The 21,006-nt window shown below is 38.9% G+C and overlaps 1 protein-coding gene across 2 annotated transcripts in view; it reads right to left on the bottom strand.

Moving 5' to 3' along the window:
- The window catches only part of ADAMTSL3 (ADAMTS like 3), a 567,152-nt gene that overhangs the window by 117,870 nt on the left and 428,276 nt on the right, over window positions 1–21,006 (bottom strand). For both annotated transcript variants that reach the window (XM_020966068.2, XM_020966078.2), the window contains exon 16: window positions 7,562–7,851. In XM_020966068.2, coding sequence (XP_020821727.1) covers window positions 7,562–7,851 — 290 coding nt within the window. The remainder of the gene's footprint in view (window positions 1–7,561; window positions 7,852–21,006) is intronic.

Genomic DNA, 21,006 nt, shown 5'->3' with positions numbered 1-21,006 from the left:
TTAGCACAGTCCTGTGCACATAGCAGGCTCTTAATAAATTGTTTTTCATTCATTTATTCAGTCATGAATATTCATTCTTTCATGCCCAGAAACACAGAATTTCAGAACTGGAAATGATCTGAGCCCATCATCCAGTTCAACCCCTTCATTTTAGAGATGAGGAAAATGGAGCCCAGAGGGGTAAAGTAATTTGCTCAAGGTCACACAGTGAGTAAGTGATACAGCCAGAATTTGCAGGAAAGTCTCCCAACTTTAAGTCTAGGATCATTCCGTTATGCCATCTTTCCTTCCTATTTTGACGTATCTTAGTACATGTTTAAGTATAATTACTATTTTCACTTTTCTCTAAAGTGACCAGTGTGTACAATACCTGACCATACAGGATCTTAGAATTTAGCACTGGAAACATTAGAGAGTTAGTCTGATCCCTTCATTTCAAAGGATATGGAAGCTAAGGCCTAATTTTCAAGTGGTACAATCAAAGTCATTTGGGTAATAAAGTAATAAATCTGGGATTTGGACCCATATTTTCTGACTTGAGACCTAATGCTCCTTCCACAAAACCACAGTGCCTTCTTCTCTAGTCTTCGTATTACTATCACTAATCGCCTCCTGCCCAAATGTGAATGCCTGGATTAAACCTAGGTATGCTTGCTCTCCATGCTGCTCATTAGTGCCCCCTATGCCCCTGTGATGCCTCTATGAGATTCTTTTAATTTTTTGGACATTCTCACTACAAACGAAAAAAAAAATTGCCATCAATATCTGGGATCCTTCAAAATCAGACTACAGTCTTCCATTCATCTGACACCTGACCTAATCATGTTGTTTCCAACATATTAAATGTCCTTGTATGTAATGTGCTTAACAGTCAGACAGGATGTACTACATCCTGGATGCCAGAATTCTCATTAGCATCAGTAGGTACCATAAGCCAAGTGGTTTATTTCAGGAAGGCTCTGTTGTAAAATTGTTTTGACTAGGTCTGCAAAGGGCTGAGAGAGAGAGAGAGAGAGAGAGAGAGAGAGAGAGAGAGAGAGAGTGTGTGTGTGTTCTGGCCTAACAAGAGCCATGACCTAGAGTTCAACTGTGTGCCTAGATAGTCTATAAAAGACTAATAATTAAACTAATAATTAATGCTAATTAATAATTTAATTGAACTAATTAATAATTGAACTAATAATATATCATATCTAAATAGTACTTTATCATTTACAAAACCCTTGCCTCACAACAACCTTGTAAACTGATCAATCCAAGCCTCGTTATTCTCATTTTATAGAAGAAGCAGCTTAGGCACACTGAGGTTAAGTGATTTGTCTGCAGTCACATGGCCATTTGGAACCCAAGTCTTCTGATTCCCAGAGCAGTGTACCACTTGAGTTCTTAGGACAGAAGAGAATGAATAAGAATAAGGGACATAAGTGGATACCACTCCTCTCCCTATAAGGACCCAATAATTTTTACAAGTTTGGTAGCAATTAAAATTCAAAGAGGATCTGTAAGGATGAATGATGTTTTATTCAGATTTTTCTACAACTGAAAGATAAAATGATAGCTGGAAGCTAAATAAAATAGAATTTCATCTATAATTTTATAGGTGTAATCATGGTAATCTTAAGTATTTCATTTAAACTCCCAGGGCTTTGATTTCTGAATTTGTTAAAAAAAAAAAGAAAGGTGACAATACAGAGTATAGTACAAAATCATGGGATTTCAAATGTTGGTTCTGCTACTTGCTATGCATGTGATCCTTGCCAAGTCACTTGGTCTTTTGGGGCCTCAGTTTTCTCATCAACGAGGGTGCTGGACTAAGCAATTTTTAATGTTCCTTCTAGCTCTAAATTTGTTTATCCTAATGCATGCTATCTCAAATAAAAGGAGGGTTTTAAAAAATTATTATTAATTTATTTTACAAGTAAAAGCACCCATTAAGTGGTGGGTACTCTATTAGGTGCAAAACAGGATACAAAGGGAGGATGAAGCAGTCTTCTCCCTAAAATATAGGAAAGGTGATGAGACATTAGCAAATATGAATAAAAAACCAAGGTATTTTAATATAAGTGATCCAGATGAAGTGCTACAGGAATGTAAAGGAAAGAAGGATCTCAGGGCCAAGTCCTTCTCCTTCCTTAGGAATTTATAAATTACCTGGCAATGAGCCTCCACATTGGCATAAAGCTCTGTTCCTAAGGTAGTGTAGAGCTCCCCATACTCTACCAGAAGATGGAAAAGACTGTCCTTGATAACTTTCAGGTGAAGGGAAGAAGCTTCCTATGGAAAAGTTGGTCTTAGGAGAACACAGCATCCTCCAGTGAAACAGAACGTGAAATGGTCAGGGCCCCAGAGCAATCAGTGAAAAAAATGGCTGCAAGGAGATGTCTAGGGCCAAGGCAATCTTGGAGAAGGGGGTGATGGAGCAGTTTCTACAAGTATGCCCTAGCCAGGTCCACAAGCCAGTCCATGTGGCACAGGTCCCAGACTCCTAAGGAGCCTACGCCCATCATCTGGATGGGTACTTATTAGCTGAAGGAACTTATGTGAGGTGAGGTAAGGACACCTAAGCTGAGAGAGAGGCTTTTTCCTATGCAGGAGGGGACACTCTGTGGGGTCCCTAAGAGGAAGAGGTACATTCTAAACACAGGGGGCCACTTATGCAAGGAGCAGATGCAGGGACAAGCTAGCAAGCCAGTTTGACTAGAACAGAGAAGCAAATGTATGAGGGGAGAAAAATTTACTGGTCAGGTGGGGAGGAGACAGATTGTGGAGGGCTTTAAAGATTAGGCTGAGGGTTTCAGAGTTTATCCTTCATGTAACAAGCATCAAAGATTTTTGAGTAGACATATCTATATGTCAGACCTGTGTTTGTGAGTGTGACAGTTGTGTCAAAGACGGAGTGGAAGGGGACAATAAAAAGAGTGAAAAATGATATTCTGACAAAGTAGCAGACTAAGAAGGAACTTGTCTTACTTATGCAATTCCCACTCTAGGATCATTCACACTCACATACTACCTACAGAATAATGATAGACATCTGAAGTCAACTACTCCCTCGAGACAATGTTTTGCAGAATATTATGGTCCCTCAGCTTATTTGCATAGAACTGTTTTATTATAATAATAACAGCTAATAGTTATATGGCATTTTAAGGTTTACAAAGTATTTTATATATATATATATATATATATATATAATATATATATATATATATATATATATATATATATATATATATATATATATATATATATATATATATAATCTCATTTTAGCCTGACAATTCTTGGAGGTAAGTGTTACTATTATCACTATTTTACAGAAGAAGAAATTGAGGCAGCAGTTAAGTAATTTGTCCAGGTTTACACAGCTGATGAACATTTGAGGCAGGATTTGAACTCAGGTTTTTCACAAATTTTAGTTCCGGTGTTCTATCCACTAACTCTACTTAGCTGTCTCTTAAGAAGACAAAACTTCAAAAATCACTCATGTAAGTATATGGAGAGACTTAGATGTGATTTCTTTTTTAGGCAATTGGGTTTAAGTGACTTGCCCAGGGTCACACAGCTAGTAAGTATGTGATTTTAAAAGGACTATTGATTTCAAAGCTGACATTTGGCAAGTGGTGAAAGCTGAGTTACCAAGAACCAGGAGACTTTGATTTAATCCACTAGAAGATACAGGGGTACAGGAGGGATGAGAAGTAGGAGGCTGAGGCAGAAAATAGAAGAAAGGAACCCAAGAAGTGAAGAAAGGAAGAAACAGCTGAGGGCTGGAAAACCAGTTTGTTGGAGCAGTTCAAAGAGATCAGCAGCAAAAATGGACAACTCTCAGTTTTCAGCTATGTAATTTCTAACTGGTGAAGATCCTCAGAAGTACACGTTGTCCCTCCTGTCCCCTCTGGTCTGAGAAGGAAATGAAGAAAGAGGAAAAAGAGGTACTTCAGCTGCTCTATAGAAAGAGCTGCCTAGTGATGGTTTTCCTTGTCCAGAGTAAACCTGAGTTGTTTGCTGTGAACCCTGTTTTGACTGGTCAGCACTGCCTCTGGGTGAGGACTAGCTGGCTGGGCTGGTCCTTATAGACCAGACAGCTAGGCTGATGAGCCGTGCACTTCTCTGGCTTAAAATAAACTGTTGTTTCTTCACATTAAAGGGTGATGGTTTCTAACTGCCCTTTGAAGGGTGATTGTAAGTAGAAAGAAATTATAAGTGTCACATTAGAGTATAGCAGAAAAAAGCATGAGAAGATCTGTCCAGGACCAAAAGACAAGCAGTTAACAGAAGCAGTTTTGTTTAGTGCAGATATTCTTAAATGGATCAATGACATCAAAGCCTACATTCCATATGTGAGTAATCTCAAGCACATGGGATTTTGTCCTTCATCGGCTTCCTTGCCAGGTTCTGCAAGTATGTGTCTATTCCACCACAGATATTGAGTGCGTTGGAGAGTGTGACCCAGGTACATATGTGGATTGTAATGTATATTATTTTATTTATTTTAATACAGGAATGTCTATGATGTTATTTTTCTTCATTGTTAAGTAAACAGTTATGTTTAAGATCTGACCAAGATCTCTGGATCTATGGGGTTATAGGTGAAATCTAATTTTCCAATGTCTGGTCAATGAGAGCATTAACCCCTTTAAGAATTTGCAGCTGTAAGGAATAGTTAAATAAATTTAGTACATTGATGAAATGTAATAATGCAATTAAGACCTACAAGTCTTAGGAATGAAGAGAAATCTGGAAATAGCTATATAAAATGATGCAAAGAGAAAAAAAGCAAAAACAATTAGGCTGGACCCAATTATCATAATTTATATTACTATAACTATGAATAGTTTAAATTTGAATACCTATCATCATTTCATAGGATTCATTATTTGCACTAAATAGTGCATAGCTCCTAGGCAAGTTTAGTTCTTTTGGTGTTCAATGTTAAGTTTCTAATAAAACATGTAATAAAATAATTTACGTTATAGAGCTTTCTGTCCCTCTCTTATTTCCCAAACTCCCTGAGGCCAGGCACTCTTTCTTATTCATCTTTACATCCTTAGCTCCTCACACAGCATGTTACACACACCAGGCATTTTTAGTTGAATTAAATGGCTTGTGGAGACATCACTTCAGACACTGGTTATTGAAGGATTAAACTTCTCCATGCCATTTACTGTAGACACAGATTCATCAGCTAAAAGCAATACTTTTCCAAGCAAAATGAGAAAATGGTGTACATTGATTAGAAAATAATGTACAAGGAAATGATGTACATCAGTGGTGAAATAAAGTTGTAAGCTTGCTTAAATAATCAATCAATTACTTTTCATGGAAAATGGTTGTTTAATTATACTCTGTCCTATATTGAACAGTTTTTGACAAACTGTTTGTTGGGCATATGGTTTTAGCCTTATAAAAAACTTAAAATCTGTTTGAACAGAATGGAGTTAAACAGTGGTACCATCACAGAGTTTTTAAATAGTTTATAGACTTCTGGTGAATTACAGATTTTTTTTTTGGTGAGGCAATTGGGGTTTAGTGAGTGTTATGTATCTGAGGCTGGATTTGAACTCAGGTCCTCCAGGCCCAGTGCTCTATCTACTGTACCACCTAGCTGCCCCAAATTATAGAATTTTTGAATTCTACCTTTCAAATTTTCTGAATACTTGCATTTTGTGACAATTCCCTTTTCTAGAAGTGTCTGGCATCCCTGAGATTTTGTTTTACAATACTGTCTATCTCTTTAGCCTTCCTTCTCCTACCAGGATGGCAAATTTAATTGTGTTATGAATCACTATTTATTATAACATTGGTATAACATTCTGATACTTAGATGGAACCATGATTTCGTGGGTTAAAGCAGCCTCTTCACCCATGCTGCTCCCAATCCTCACATGCTCATTCTATGCAATTCTTGCCCATGTTTTTCCAAAAATCCCTTATCAAGAATCTACTTACAGAAAGGAGTCTGAATAATCATTTTCTTAATAGTAATAACAATAGTTGACATTTAGAGAACACTACCATTTACCTTCCTTCTGAAGAAGACGTGTCATTGGTCTGGCCAGCTGTTATTTCTCATTCTAGCTACATGAATAATAGCTCAATTGAAGAGAATAAAGTCTTCCTTGATGGAGTAATGTCCTTTACTTATTAAAATTTTAAGATACTTCTGCTAAAAGGTGTCACATTTTACAATTATTACCAGCAAACAGAGGCCAAAATAGGTTTTGAATGTAGGGAGGAAGAGCTTAATAGACCCTTAATTTTAAAAAACTGCCACACAGGTTTTGCCACAGGCCAGATGAAATTCAGCTGAGAGCTGTATGCATCCTGTAAGACACAGATTTGACTCCCCTGGTTTATCTGCTCTAGAAGCTGAAAACAGAATGTGCCTGGTTCCTTAATCATTGCAGAGAGATCAGTAGAGAAAAAAGTTAACTTGTGGTTACCAAATTAACATGAGAGAAGATTTACTCAAACTTCTGAATGCGTCAATGTTGAAAAGACTAGATAATTTACCCACTGACAACTTTGCTGGGATGTACTTACATGATGGATGTACAAGCTTATAGGTTAAAACAAAATCTCAGGGATTCCAGACAATGGGGTTGATTTTTGAAAATTCTTAATTTATATTCATTATTTCTTCTCCATAGGAAACATGACTTCAATCCATGAATGTTGAGTGGAAAATTACATTTCTCTCAGCATGGCTTTTTAATATAACTGCCAACCTTTTTCAGATGGAAGCCCTTTGATTTTCAGAAGTCAGGTTATGAAACTCTTACATACTGATCAAAATTCAAATCAACGAAGAAGAAAGTTAATCTTTGGAGGATGACCTTGTAGTACTAGGTTAAAATGTATTATAAAGAAACAGGCTTTGCTACATCCAATAAAACCCTTCAAGGAATCTATAAAATCAAGGGCTGGACTACTGCAAATCTACAGGCTTCCTTCACTCTCTAAGAGAGGCTTTCTTCTCAGGCTGCAAAACCCACCTTTGCTCCTCTCACATTTTTCCCAGGGTCGTCCCTAGTCAACTCTCTCATTTTACAAAGGAAGAAATTTTGGTGCAGAGATGTGATATCACTTACCAAGCTCACAAAGTTTCTAAAGGGCAGAATCAAAGGGGCTTTGCCCCTTTCCACATTTCCTTTCCTTCTTCCCCCATAGGCACTACCTACTCCGGCTGACCACACTGTTAGGCTGAGAGAACACAGGCATCTCTTTCTCTCTGCATTACCTCCTGTGAGTAAGAGATTTAACAGGCAGAGTATTTTACTAATTCTCTCTTAGGTCATTGGCAGGACTTCTTTCAATCCCATTCTGATTTACACCAAGTAATTTTTTGTTGCTGTTGCTTTTTTTGGTGAGGCAATCAGGGTGAAGTGACTTGCCTAGGGCCACATAGCTAGTAAGTGTCATGTGTCTGAGACTGGATTTGAACTCATGTCCTCCTGACTTCAAGGCCAGAGCTCTATCCACTGCACCAAGTAATTTTTCATATGGCTTTTGGCTACCCAAAAAATAAGCACCACAGAAGAAGAAAAGTATCAAATACCTCCCAAACATGTAGCTGAGCAAGGAGTAAAACCAACATACTCCCAATCATAAATCATTTCACTGTCCTTTTCATGCCGAGAGAAATCCAGTCCACGTGCAGCAGGGACTTCGTCACATGCTTCAAGTAGACAAGGCCGTTCTGTAGATGGCTTAGGACTTTCACACTCTTCCTCTGGCAGCTCTGTTTCTGTCTGAGTGAATGTAAGCAGGACTCGACACTTGACCTCTCGGACTTGGATGCCTGGGCCACAAGTGGTGCTGCAGGGTGACCAAGGCTCAGGAATAAACCTACAGAAAGCAAGAGGGAGGGAGGGAGGGAGGAGGAGGAGGGAGGGAGGGAGGAGGAGGAGGGAGGGAGGAGGGAGGGAGGGAGGGAGGAAGGAGGGAGGGAGGGAGGGAGGGAGGGAGGGAGAGAGAGAGAGAGAGAGAGAGAGAGAGAGAGAGAGAGAGAGAGAGAGAGAGAGAGAGAGAGAGGGAGAGAGGCAAATAGACATTTAGTTAAGACATATAGGAAAAGCACCAAAATGCCTTTAACATACAGAAGAAGGAAAAACGAGGAGAAATACATAGCCAGCTTCATTTAATGGACTTCCTCTCGATTCGTCTTGCCAGTGATTTGCTATATTTAACCACTGTACTGACATCACATTAGCAGCAGGGCTGCTTGGAAGGAGCATTTTCCATCAGAGAAAATGGCCATTTGATTACTGAAACTCTGTTTTATAGCCCTTTAAAATAAATCTTTATGAAGCTTTACTTTAAGATTTAATAATAATAGACAATAACATAGGACTTTCCCTCTCTCTCCACCTCCTAACTTCCTCCAAACCTCAGCTTTTTCTACAAGCAGCCTTTCCAAGTCCTCTTTAATCTTAGCGCCCTCACTCTGAGATTATCTCATTTACCCTGTATATATCCTGTATGTACCTAGTTCATGTTTTCTTCCTCATTAGAATGTGAGCTCCTTTAAGGTGGTGACCTATTTATCTTTCTTTGTATTCCTCACTGCTTATTTAGCATAGTGCCTGACACATAATAAGCACTTAATTAGTGTTCGTTGACTGACATGTTCTCATAGAAAAAAAAGAATTTTAAAATCATTTTATTAAAAAGATCTAAAATTAAAATTTAAGTGATGGTGGGAGGTATCTTTTTTTTTTTTTGCCTTGTAGTAGACAAAATTTCCTGAATATTTTTTTGTCCTTTAAAAACTGTAATATACTCTGGCTGAATGAATTATTTGTCATTTTATCAAGATTTTTCTCTCTTAAGTCTTAGAGGTAATGAATTTTTAAAACAGACAAAACAGGTAGAATGAAGCTATTTTATAAGACACTACCATGTGCTTAAGTCAGTCATCACAGCTGAAGATTCATAGTAATAGGATAATAGGAGTGTGTCTCAGAAAGGTCACCAACACTCCAGAAATCACTGTCTAAATTTTTTTAGCATCAGAAATTGCCTTTTTCTCTAACCAAAGGAGGATCCCCATACTGATGCCAAAGAAACAAACATCAATTTAAAAAATTACAGGAAGTAGGGATGTGGGAAAATAGGAGGAAGGAGAATTGGGGAAAGGGGGAAACTAAATCCTAAACCTTAAAAAAGCCAACAGTCTGGGGGCGGCTAAGTGGCACAATGGACAGAACACTGGCCCTGGAATCACGAGGAGTTGAGTTCAAATTCGGCCTCAGACACATGATACTCACTAGCTGTGTGACCCTGGGCAAGTCACTTACCCCTGATTGCCTCACCAAAACAAACAAATAAATAAATAAATAAGCAAGTAAGTAAATAAATAAATAGCCGATGGTCAACACAGTTTTCATTTTTATTTATTTATTTATTTTTGGAAAATAATCACTGAAGAAATGGTAGAGAAAACACAGGTTTAGCTATTTGTAGACTAAGCTATTATTGCTTTGGGCATCCTGCTGAAGATTAGAGGCAAGACACAAAGCACTGGTCTGGGAATAAAGATACTCAAGTTCTAGTCTTGCCATTTATTAACTGTGGGAGTTTAGGCAAGTCATATCAACTTTCTGAACCTCAGTTTCTCAGTTTCTAGGATGACAAGATGGTAGGTTCCCTTTTTCTCTAAGTCTTTGTGATTCTGTCATTTTGACGCAACCTAGAAGAAACAAAGTTTATGTTACTTTAAGGACTATTGCTAAGCCAAGAAGCTAATGACGTATGGAAGTAGTCACCATAAGATACTTTCTAGGACTGGTCAATCTACCAAATAGTCTCTTGCATCTCACCTGCCATTGGGAAGAGACTTCCAGGAGGAAGAAATTCTTCATCCAAAGATTAGCCAACAATTCAGAGCAAGCAAGAGGTAAGCCTCTAGGCTGCATCCCCAAACAGTAATGAGAAAAAGCCATTATCAAAATGTAGATACAGTGATACCACTATTAACAAAAAAATGCATTTCAAAAATGTATTGTTATCATACACTTCCTTCCTAGAGAAGGAAATAATATTAGAAGAAGAGGGGTACAATCTAGGACATGGATTCCCACCCCACAGAGCCTTAGCCAAGCACTCCTTTCCTTCTTTGATCAATTAATCAACCAGCAAGCATTTCTTAAGCATCCACTATTTCCCAGACACTGTAGTAGAACCTTGAGCTATAGAGACAAAGAATGAAATATTTCTTACTTTCAAGGAGTTCATATCCTGCTGGGAGACACAATATATACATATAGAAGCATATACAAAATAAATACATTGTAGTTAGGCAGGCAGAGCACTAGCAGGTGAGGAACCAGGAAAGGCTTCAGGTAGAAGAGAGTTCTTAAGCTGCATCTTAAAGGAAGAGCAGGATTTTATGAGTGGAATATGAGGAAAGAATATATCCCAGGCATGGAGACTAGGAGCAGCCAGCGCAAAAGCGCTGAGATGGGTGACTGCATATTGTGTTTGGGGAACAGAGAGACCAGTTTGACTAGAGTGAATCACAGAACATTAGAGTATGAAGGAATCTTATCAGAGAATTTAGAGTGTAGGAAGGGCAGTGATATATGAGGTTAAAAAGACAGTTGTGACTAGGTCCTAAAGAGCTTTAAAAGACAAAAACAGGAGTATATAGTTTATCTTATAGACAATAGAGAACTACTGGATTTGATGGCATAGGGCAGTGACACAGTCAGAGCTAAGCTTAAGGAAAATAAGAATCTGCCCCAAAAGAGTTGACTGTGGCTCCCTACTGCTCTCAGCCCATGTGAGGGAGTTCTCATCTCTCCTAGAATAATTCTCTTAGAGACTCTCAGGGACAGGGTAACATCACAGGTAATACCTTCTACGAGCCCATGTGGGTGGAGTTGGGCATGTCCCCATAGAGCAACTCTTACCTGAGCTCAAGGTTCTTAACCTGTTCTGTGTCACTGAGTCACTTTTTTAGTAGTTTGAAGAAGCCTATGGATGCTTTCTCAGAATAATGTCTATGTTTTAAAAATTCATACTTGAAGGAAATGCTCAATTTCAGTTGGAGATCAATGAAAATAAAGATGCGATTATTTTCCCCGTGCAAATTTATAGATTTCCTGAAATCTACCCATAGACCACATTGGTGTGTGTGTAGGAGTGTCTGAACCCTAGGTTAAGAGTCCCTGGACTTGGATCTAAACTCCCCTCAAGAATTCTATACCCCATGCCACACCACTGCTTTCCTTTTGTCAGCCACAGTTACCAGTGGGTCAGAACTGAGGACTCCAGAACTTTTCTGGCTCCTTCTAAGCTCAGGCCAACTTGGTTCAGAGGATATTTCCTCCCAGATCATTTTCTGATAGAAGCATCACTATATTATTACTATTGGCCTACTGGTTACTCAGTTCAACAAATGAGCTGGTGTTTGTGAAAAAGGCCTGAGTGGCAATGTCTTTTGACTCAGTTTGGAGAATCTTGTCAAGTTCTTCCTAGAATTTCTCTACTTCTTCACCCTCTACAACAGATGTTGGCACAGAAACTGCAAATACTTTCACGGAGGTCTTTTTTAGTCTATTCATCATGGACCCTGCCAAATAAGATGATCAAGTGTACTGTTAAATGATATTTCATGTTGCTTTTGGAAACAAACTTCTTTGTTGGCCTTGCCCAGAGGAGTCTGTGAGCCATCTTTCTACGTAGCGGTGACTTCTTTATGTCTTTCATTTCTAGCAAGAACATCAGTAAAAATGTAGTTCTGTTTCTCCAGCAGTACATCAAATCCTTTCACATTGGACAAAGATCTCACATTTAGAATAGCCTCATTTAAATAAATACTGATAGGAAATCTAAAAAATGAAGTAATTTTAAAAAAAAAGACTGGGTCTCACCTCACCCAGGTTTGGCAGGTCAAGGTCAACTCATGGGCCTGATATTGCTTGGACTGGCATGGGAGTTTTTTTTTTTTGAAATCATAAATTTATTTATTTATTTTTAGTTTTCAACATTCACTTCCATAAGATTTTGAGTTCCAAATTTTCTTCCCATCTCTCCACTCCCCCTACCTCAAGACAGCATGTAAATTGATATAGGCTCAACATATACATTCATATTCAATCTATTTTCACATTAGTTATATTGTAAAAAAGAATTAGAAGGCATGGGAGTTTTTTTTTAACTTGCTCTGTTTCTGACCTGGGACAGTTCGTCCTTCCTTAGGCAGCCTGGTAGCCTTCTGCTCCCAGTAGCTCACCATATTGGTGTCAGACACTTGATCAGCTATAGACCATACTGCAGCTCAGAATTCCCAAGCTTAAGAGAGTCACCAGTCTCAGTCTCCATGGTAGCTAGGATTATCAGTGTGTACCACAATACCAATCTAATTATGTGATTCTCAGCACCCTGCCCTTTTACTTCCATAGCCCTTTTGCTCTGAAAGTAAAAGGAGACAACACAGAACTACAGTGAGTTATAGTGGCGGAAGCAGTGTAAGAAGAGCAGACAGGGTACTAGCTTTGGATTCAAAAGACTTGGGTTTAAATCCTTTCTTTGCTTACTACCTGGCTGACCTTGGGCAAATAATTTACTATTGTCTATGCCTCACTTTCCTCACCTGTAAAATAAGGGATTTGGAAGAGATGATCTCTAGGGTCCTTTCAGACTCTAAGTCTTGTGATTCTGAGTGTTGCTTTTAATATTTCTTAGTTTCATGGATTGCCATGGCCAAGAAATTTATTACCTAGTGGCCAATCTGCTAGCTAGGACCCTCTCTGTATTTAAGTAGGCTTGTATTCAATAAGGATTCTCAGTCCATCATTAAACATATGCTTGAGGTTTTCTAACTTGGTAGAACCTTCTAGGAATTGTGCTAAATCAATATATAGGCTTTGAGAATCCAGGATCACTTCCATGGCCCAATAAAATATCAGAATATAAATTTTGTGGTAGACCTAATTAGTTATGTTAGGTTTAGGTTTTGGATGCTTGGAAAAATTAAACTTACATCCACATATCTTGACTTTTCACTCTTATATTAAAATGAAAGAAATGGAAGACAGCTGCCATCTCAGGTAATGTGATACAGTAGAAAAAATGCTAGACCTGGAATCAGAGTTCAAATACTAACTGGGTTAAATATCGGGTTCACATACTAACCCTGATACTTATTACCTATGTGACCTTGGGAAAGTTTCCTCATCTGTAAAATGAGGAGGTTGGCTCCTAAGGTTTCTTCCAGCTCTAATATTTGATTTTATGATCTTGGACGGTTTTAGGAACTTGTCTACGCTGCCATCTTTGGAATTATCTCAAGTGAAAATCAATTGGGAGCACACTGGTGGGGGCTCATGATTGTCAGTATTAGAAACTATTCCCAACCTCTGCAAGAGCTTCCAGACTTGCAGTCTCTGGGCGGGAAAACTCCAGAGTGGGGCCAGAACCAGATTAAAATGTAATTGGGAAATATTTAGCAAAATAAATAAAAGTAAAATACAACATAAATAATGTTAATTTGCAGTTTTCTAAGTTCATTTGCAGCCACAGGGATTCATTCCTATTTGACTTTGATATCACCATCACAGGGAACCCTGAGAACCCAGTAGGGAGAAGTAGTTAAAAACTCAAGGGATCTGATCTGTCTATGAGAATGGTAATTTTAAGAGTGAGCTTAGAGAGTGTGATATGCTAGGCACCACAGACACAAACAAAATAAAACAATTGCTATCTTCAAGGAATTTATATTCTATTTTGGGGAAAGAACATGAACAAACACACACACACACACACACACACACACACATATATAGTAGACACAAGGTAATTTTGGGGAGGAGTTGAGGCTCTAGCAGTTAGAGAGATAAAGATGTGTAAGAAGTATCACTTCATTTGAACTTGGAAAGAAGCAAAGAATTTTAAGAGGCACAGATAAGGAGGTAATACATTCCAGGCCCAGGGACAACCCTGGAAAAGGCAAGAGATGGGGAAGTAGAGCCAAGATGGCAGAATGAAAGCAGTGACTTGCTTGAGCTCTCCCCCGAAGCCCTCCAAATACCTGTAAAAAATGTCTGTAAAGAAATTCTAGAGCAGCAAATTTCCAGCCCAAGACAACATGGATGGTTAATTGGAAAGGTCTATTGAGCCAGGCTGGGAGAGGAACACAATTCAGTGTGGGTGCGTAGGCAAAGACCAGGCCTCAGCAAACCTGAAGCAGGCCTCAGGGGACTGAATCACGGGCAGCTGTGGCAGTTTCCAGACTTCTCAACCCACAAATGCCAAAGACAACTTAGAAGGTCAGTAGGAAAGGTCTACGACCCACAGTAAGAGACAAGCTTGGTCCCAGCCCCAGTCCCAACTCAGCCCTGGGGCAGTGGCTGCTTCCAGAGCTTTCTGCCTATAGACTAAGGGGGAATCGAGTGGCTGATCAGAGGGGGATTGCAGGGATCTCTTTGTTGGTGCTGAGGCAGGAATCTCTTGCTTTGTTGGTGCTTGGATCTGTGTTGCAGTTCTGGGTGGTTATCCTGGGGTAAGGAGGAGAGCTGGCATGGTGGAGCTTGCAGTGGCAGTAGAGAGAGAATCCTCCTCTCAGTTCCAAGGCAGAAAAGAGTGCCTGTGGTCACTCAGAGACCAGAGCACAGGCCAGGAAAGGAGTATACACCTCACCCTTGATTGTACTACCTTGGATGAAACAATTTACAGGTCCCTAGAAGTATCTCTGAAAACAGCTGCACAAAACCCTTGAAGCTTGGGACAGTACATTCTCCACACTAGAAGCAGACCCCTACCTTAACAAAGAGTTTAAAACTCAAGTAATTGGCTGGGATCATGAGCAAACTGTGCAAAAAAAAAAAGTCAGACCACAGAATCTTTCTTTGGTGACAAAGAAGATCAAAACATACAACCAAAAGAAAACAACAAAGTCAAAGCTCCTACATCCAAAGCCTCCAAGAAAAATAGGAATTGATCTCAGGCCATGGATGAGCTCAAAAAGGATTTTGAAAAGCAAGTAAGAAAAGTAGAGGAAAAATTGGGAAGAGAAATTAGGTGATGCAAGAAAATAATGAAAAAGAGTCAACAGCTTGCTAAAGGAGACCCAAAAAAATACTGAAGAAAATAATACCTAGAAAAATAGACTAACCCAAATGGCAAAAGAGGTCCAAAAAGTCAATGAGGAGAAGAATGCCTTAAAAAGCAGAATTGGCCAAATGGAAAAGGAGGTCCAAAAGTTCACTGAAGAAAATAATTCCTTAAAAATTAGAATGGAGCAAGTGGAAGCTAATGACTTCATGAGAAATGAAGACATTGTAAAGCAAAAGTAAAAGAATGAAAAAATAGAAGGCAATGTGAAATATCTCATTGTGAAATAAAACAATTGACCTAGAAAATAGAACCAGGAGAGATAATTTTAAAATTATTGGACTATCTGAAAACCATGATCAATAAAAGAGCCTAGACATCACCTTTCAAGAAATTATCAAGGAAAACTGCCCTGATATTACAGAACCAGAGGGTAAAATAGAAATTGAAAGAATCCACCAATCACCTCCTAAAAGAGATCGCCAAAGGAAAACTCCTAGGGATATTGTAGCCAAATTCCAGAGTTCCCAGGTCAAGGAGAAAATACTACAAGCAGCCAGAAAGAAACAATTCAAGTATTGCAGAAACACACACAGACACACACAGACACACACACACACACACACACACACACACACACACACTTGTGGATAACACAAGATTTAGCTGCTTCTACATTAAGGAACCAGAGGGCTTGGAATATAATATTCTGGAGGTCAAAGGATTACAGCCAAGAATCACCTACCCAGAAAAACTGAGTATAATCCTTCAGGGGAAAAATGGACATTCAGTGAAATAGAGGACTTTTAAGCATTCTTGATGAAAAGACCAGAGTTGAATAGAAAATCTGACTTTCAAATACAAGACTCAAGAGAAGCATGAAGAGGTAAACAGGAAATACAAATCATAAGGGACTTATTAAGGTTGAAATGTTTACATTCCTGCATGGAAAGATGATATTTGTAACTCATGAGGCCTTTGTCAGTATTAGGATAGTTGGAGGGAAAACAATATATATGTATAGATAGATAGAAAGATAGATAGACAGATAAATAGATATATGGAGGGATGGATAGATAGAGGGCACAGAGTGAGCTGAAGATGAGGCAGTGATATCTGGAGAATAAAAATAAGAGAGGATTATAATACTATGAGAATGAGAAAGGGAGAGAGAGAATGGGGTAAATTATCTCACATAAAACAGACAAGAAAAGGCTTTTACAGTGGAGGGGAAGTGGAGGAAGGTGAGAAGGAATGAGTGAATCTTATTCTCTCAGATTTGGCTTAAGGAGGGAGTACCATACACATTCAATTGGGCATGGAAATCTATCTTACCCTACAGGAAAATAGTGGGGAAGGGGATAAGAGAGCAGGTGGCCAGGGGAAGGGATGACAAATGGGAAGGTAGATTGGGGAGAGGGTAATCAGAAGGAAAAACTTCTGAAGAGGGACAGGGTCAAAAGAGAGAACAGCATAAAGGGGGTGCAGGTTAGGATGAAGGGAAATATAGTTAGTTTTCCACAATATGACTTCTATGGAAGTGTTTTGCATGACTACACATGTATAACCTGTATCGAGTTGCTTGCCTTCTCAATGAGGGGGGGTGGGGAGGGAGGAAGGGAGAAAATATGGAACCCAAAGTTTCAAAAACAAATGTCAAAAATTGTTTTCACATGCAACTGGGAAATAAGATAAACAGGCAATGGGGTATAGAAATCTATCCTACTCTACAGGAAAACAAAAGGGGAAAGGGATAAGAGAAGGTGGGGGGGGAGATAGAAGGGAGGGCAGATTAGGGGAAGGGGTATTCAGAATGCACACTGCCTTAGGGTGGGGGGGGAGGGATAAGATGGGGAGAAAATTTGGAACTCAAAATCTTGTGGAAGTGAATGTTGAAAACTAAAAATAAATATATAAATAAATATTAAAAAATAAAATAAAAAAAGACCACTCTGTGATTGAAATTTAACAGTTTAAGTAAAGTGTGTCAAGGCATTTCAATTCAACAAACAATTATCAAACACAATATGCCATATACATACTATGGGGGGGAGATAAAGAAATTGATTTTCCATTAGAAAAAAATAAAATTTATTTTTACCTTTGTTAAAAAAAAAGCAAGAAAGAGAATTTTCCTCTATAAGTCCACATGCTCGAGAAATACTAATGAAATGGCTTAACTTTTTGGTTTTTTACATGTATATGCAAAATAGTTGCTTATTTAGTGGGATTCGGCTCACCAGGCATTCTATTGACTAATGCCTAGGAAAATTCCAAGAATAATGGCTCTCAAAAGATTTGTTAACAGAAGACTTGTTAATAACAGTATGACAAATGGGATTATATAGAAAGCCCAAACAAAATACTAATTTTCCATTCACAAGAAAATTCAAGTCAGTATGGTATCGGGTAAATAATAGTAGTCATAGTGAGAAGACCTGGATTCAAATCCCAATTGTTAACTATCTGTGTGACCCTGGATAAAGTCATTAAACCTCCTTTGGCCTATAAAATGGGGACATAATACTTGCACTAAAATTCATGTCTCCAACATTCACTGTGTGATTCTGAACTCAACCTCTATTAGCCAGAGTTTTAATTTATAAATTGAAGAATTAATGTTACTGTCTAGGATTACTGAGAGAGGAAAAAAAAGACACTTTGCAAACCTTGAAGCATCATCATTATATACGATTTCTGAGTATAAGTAAATTAATTCTTTTTTTGTCAGTCTATTTAATTTGTGAAATAGTTCTCTGAATTTTTAGAGTTAAAAAAAATCCCTAAAGCTACTATCCTAATAGTTTATACAGGCCAAAAAAAAAAGTAGCCTGTTTGGTTCAAGTGTGATAGCAGCATACCAGAAATTAGACCTGTTATTGTATAGAGCCAAATGAATTCTTTGGAGCATCCAAAAATAATTTATGGTGCATTCTTCTAAAGTCTTTTATTGCTTGGTTTGGAAGAAAGGGCTGAAGTGTACCGCAGATGTATTAATAAACTCAAAAATCATGAGCAGTTTTCTTTGACTTGCAGCAGACCTATACTGCAATTAGGGCTTCCTGTTCAACACTGGTATCTGCTTTCAAATTCTAAATGGCAAAATGAAAAAAATTGCAAATGGCATTTAAAAGTCCCAACCTATGACTATTATGGCCAGTTATATGAATTGGTGGTTTAAACACTAACATCACTGTCACCAAGTTACAATTGAATTGGATATCCCTTGCCTTTATACTGGGATGGGGCAAGGATTCTCTTTAAGTAAGATTTCTATAAATTTTTAAAAATTGTATTTGAGAATACTATCTTGCTGTATTGCACAATGTCGCTCAGAAAAGGACTCATGCAGAACTACATTCCTGATGAAATTTAGTTCCAGGAAAATGTTTGTCTCCGTAGACAAATTTTTTTGCCCTCTTTTGTTGGAAAATAAAAATTTTGTAATACGATCTGTTTCCCTTTTTAGCTCATCAAAAAACTCAGTCAAATTCAGGGCTTAATTACAATAATCAAATTATATCTATTATGTGGTAGCCTCTACTCTTTCTGTGTCCTTCAGGTGGTCCCTCTCCTGTTTCTATCCTTAACTGTCCTAATTTCACAACATTTTTAACTAATTGTTGTTCAGTTTTTCAATCATGTCTGACTCTTCATGACCGCATTTGGGTTTGCCATTTCCTTCTCCAGCTCATTTTACAGATGAGGAAACAGGGTTAAGTGACTTGCCCAGGGTGACACACCTCATGTCTAAGTCTGGATTTGAATTCAGGAAGAGGGGTCTTCTTGACTTTAAGCCCAGAACTGCACCACTTGGCTGTCCTATTTTAACTAATAGGCTGCCTCAAATCCTTTTGGTAGAAGGCAGAATAAAAATGTTAAGTAAATAACTATCACAGCCATGCAAGAGACTTTTAATGGAGGTGGCTTTGGCACCATAAGTTTTGGTCTGGACTTGTGTAGGGAACTTCTAGGGTCTGGAGCGTCAGCGATAACTTAGAATTTTAGAGAGTTCTGAGGCACTGAAAAATTAAGATAGATTGCTAGAAGCAAACCTTGAACTGATTCTGCTCTAATCCTGTGTCCTTGTCTCCCAGTTCATTTGTGATGAGGTTCCTATTGCAGTGTCTCAGCTCCCATGGGTCTGAGCTCCTCCTTTGGACCCACATCCCCAGCAATGGGGTTTGTTGCTCTTTAGCTCTTCAGTGGCTCCTGACTCCCAGTCTCCCTGTGATTGAGAACCTGACATCTGTTGCTAGATTATCTCAACTGTCTTGTTTGCTTACACCTCCACTGACTACCTGCCATACCGCTACTCAGACTGACATTCTGAATCTTGAAATTGGTTTGAACATTTTGCATTCTGCCTGTTCCCTCTCCAATATCCCAGTTTCATATCTACTTTCAAATGAACATCCCATATGCCTTGATAACTGAATGCCTTGCTCCCTTATTCAGGCCCCCAGGCCTTTCAACAATGTAGAGCTGCTTGGACTCAAAGTCCCAGCCTTCTGTGGTCTGGTCCATCCTGGGGCTGCTTAAGCACCAACTCGGACAAAAATGACCCTGGCAACTTACAGTTTTACACTTTCCCGACTCTCTGCAGGATGCAGCAAACTCTCCATTAACTTCCTTCCAGTTAAAACATGCTTTGAACAAACGACTTTCCTGTGAGCATCAGTTATGATTCCCTTCTAAGTTTTATCCATTCCATACCGCATCCTCAATTCTGCTCAGTAGGCTAGGTGCTGAGAAGCTTGCTCCTGCTAGCCATCCAGCCCTCTTCCATTTCAATTCCAAGACCTTGCTCTGAGTTGAATCTGTTTCTTTTCCCCCTAAGTCTTTCTTTGCTCCTATCCTACAATGGATAGGCTTTTATCCTCCTCTTTCCTTCTACCTCTTCCTTGGTGGTCAGAATTCCTTCAACACTGTAAATTTATTCTTTCTGGCCCTGGTACAATTCTCCCTTCCCTCCAATCCCTGGATTTTCTACATGTAAACTGTCAATAGGAACATCTGCTTCTCTGTATCTCCTCTCTTATTTCAACAGGCTGACAAAATGAAGAAGCTGATTCAGAAGCAGGAGGATTTAACCTGATGACCACATAGCAACAACAGGATACTTTTTATTCTTGTTATAGCTTAAATTTGTGCTTTCAGCTGTCTCAGGAGGCCAAGACCACCACCCCCCCTTACAGATTTTCCTCTGATTAAGTTAGATAAAGCATCACAGAATGTTGGAGTATAAGGTGACCTTACTGATCATAGAAGCTCAGGACAGGAAGCAACCCCAGAGTTATTGAGTCTATCTTGTTGATATTTAAATTTAAAATTCACTAAAGAGAAATTTCCTATATGATATTTATAACGATAACAATATTAATAATAGTTAACATTTATATAACACTTACTATGTGCCAGGCACTGCAGAGGTTAAGTGACTTGCCCAGGGTCACATTGCTGTTCAGTTTCTGAGGCCAGATTTGAACTAGGTCTTCCTGATTCCACCCAGTGCTCTAACCATTGGGAAACCTAGCTGCTGTCTAACAAGTGATTATGTGGTCTGGCCTGGCAGTTACTAGGTAACTCACCATCTCCAGAGGTATGCCATCCCATTTTCAAGGAGCTGTTAGAAAGTTTTTGCTTAGATTGAGCCTCATCACTCCTGATTCTGCTCTCACGGTCTCTGCAGGACACAAGACTAAACCTTCTACCATCAGCCCTTCACATGCTTGACGTCCCCTCTCTCCCTGGAACCTCACCTTCTGTCTTCTCTTAGCTATACCTCCTCAGCTCTCTAACTTGTCCTCATAATATGTTTCCTCAAGGCCTTTCACCATTTTGTGCTTTCCCAGTTCCATGCTTTGGCTACATGCTACTTCCTCTGAACGTACTCCAGTTTATCAATGCCCTTCCTAAAATAAGGAGCCCACAACTGAACAGAAT

Source organism: Phascolarctos cinereus, unplaced genomic scaffold, assembly GCF_003287225.1.
Source record: "Phascolarctos cinereus isolate Bilbo 61053 unplaced genomic scaffold, phaCin_HiC Scaffold_3;HRSCAF=262, whole genome shotgun sequence".
Lineage (NCBI taxonomy): Eukaryota > Metazoa > Chordata > Mammalia > Diprotodontia > Phascolarctidae > Phascolarctos > Phascolarctos cinereus.
The sequence above is the reverse complement of the archived record's forward strand: the minus strand, read 5'-3'. Positions and strand labels throughout refer to the sequence as shown.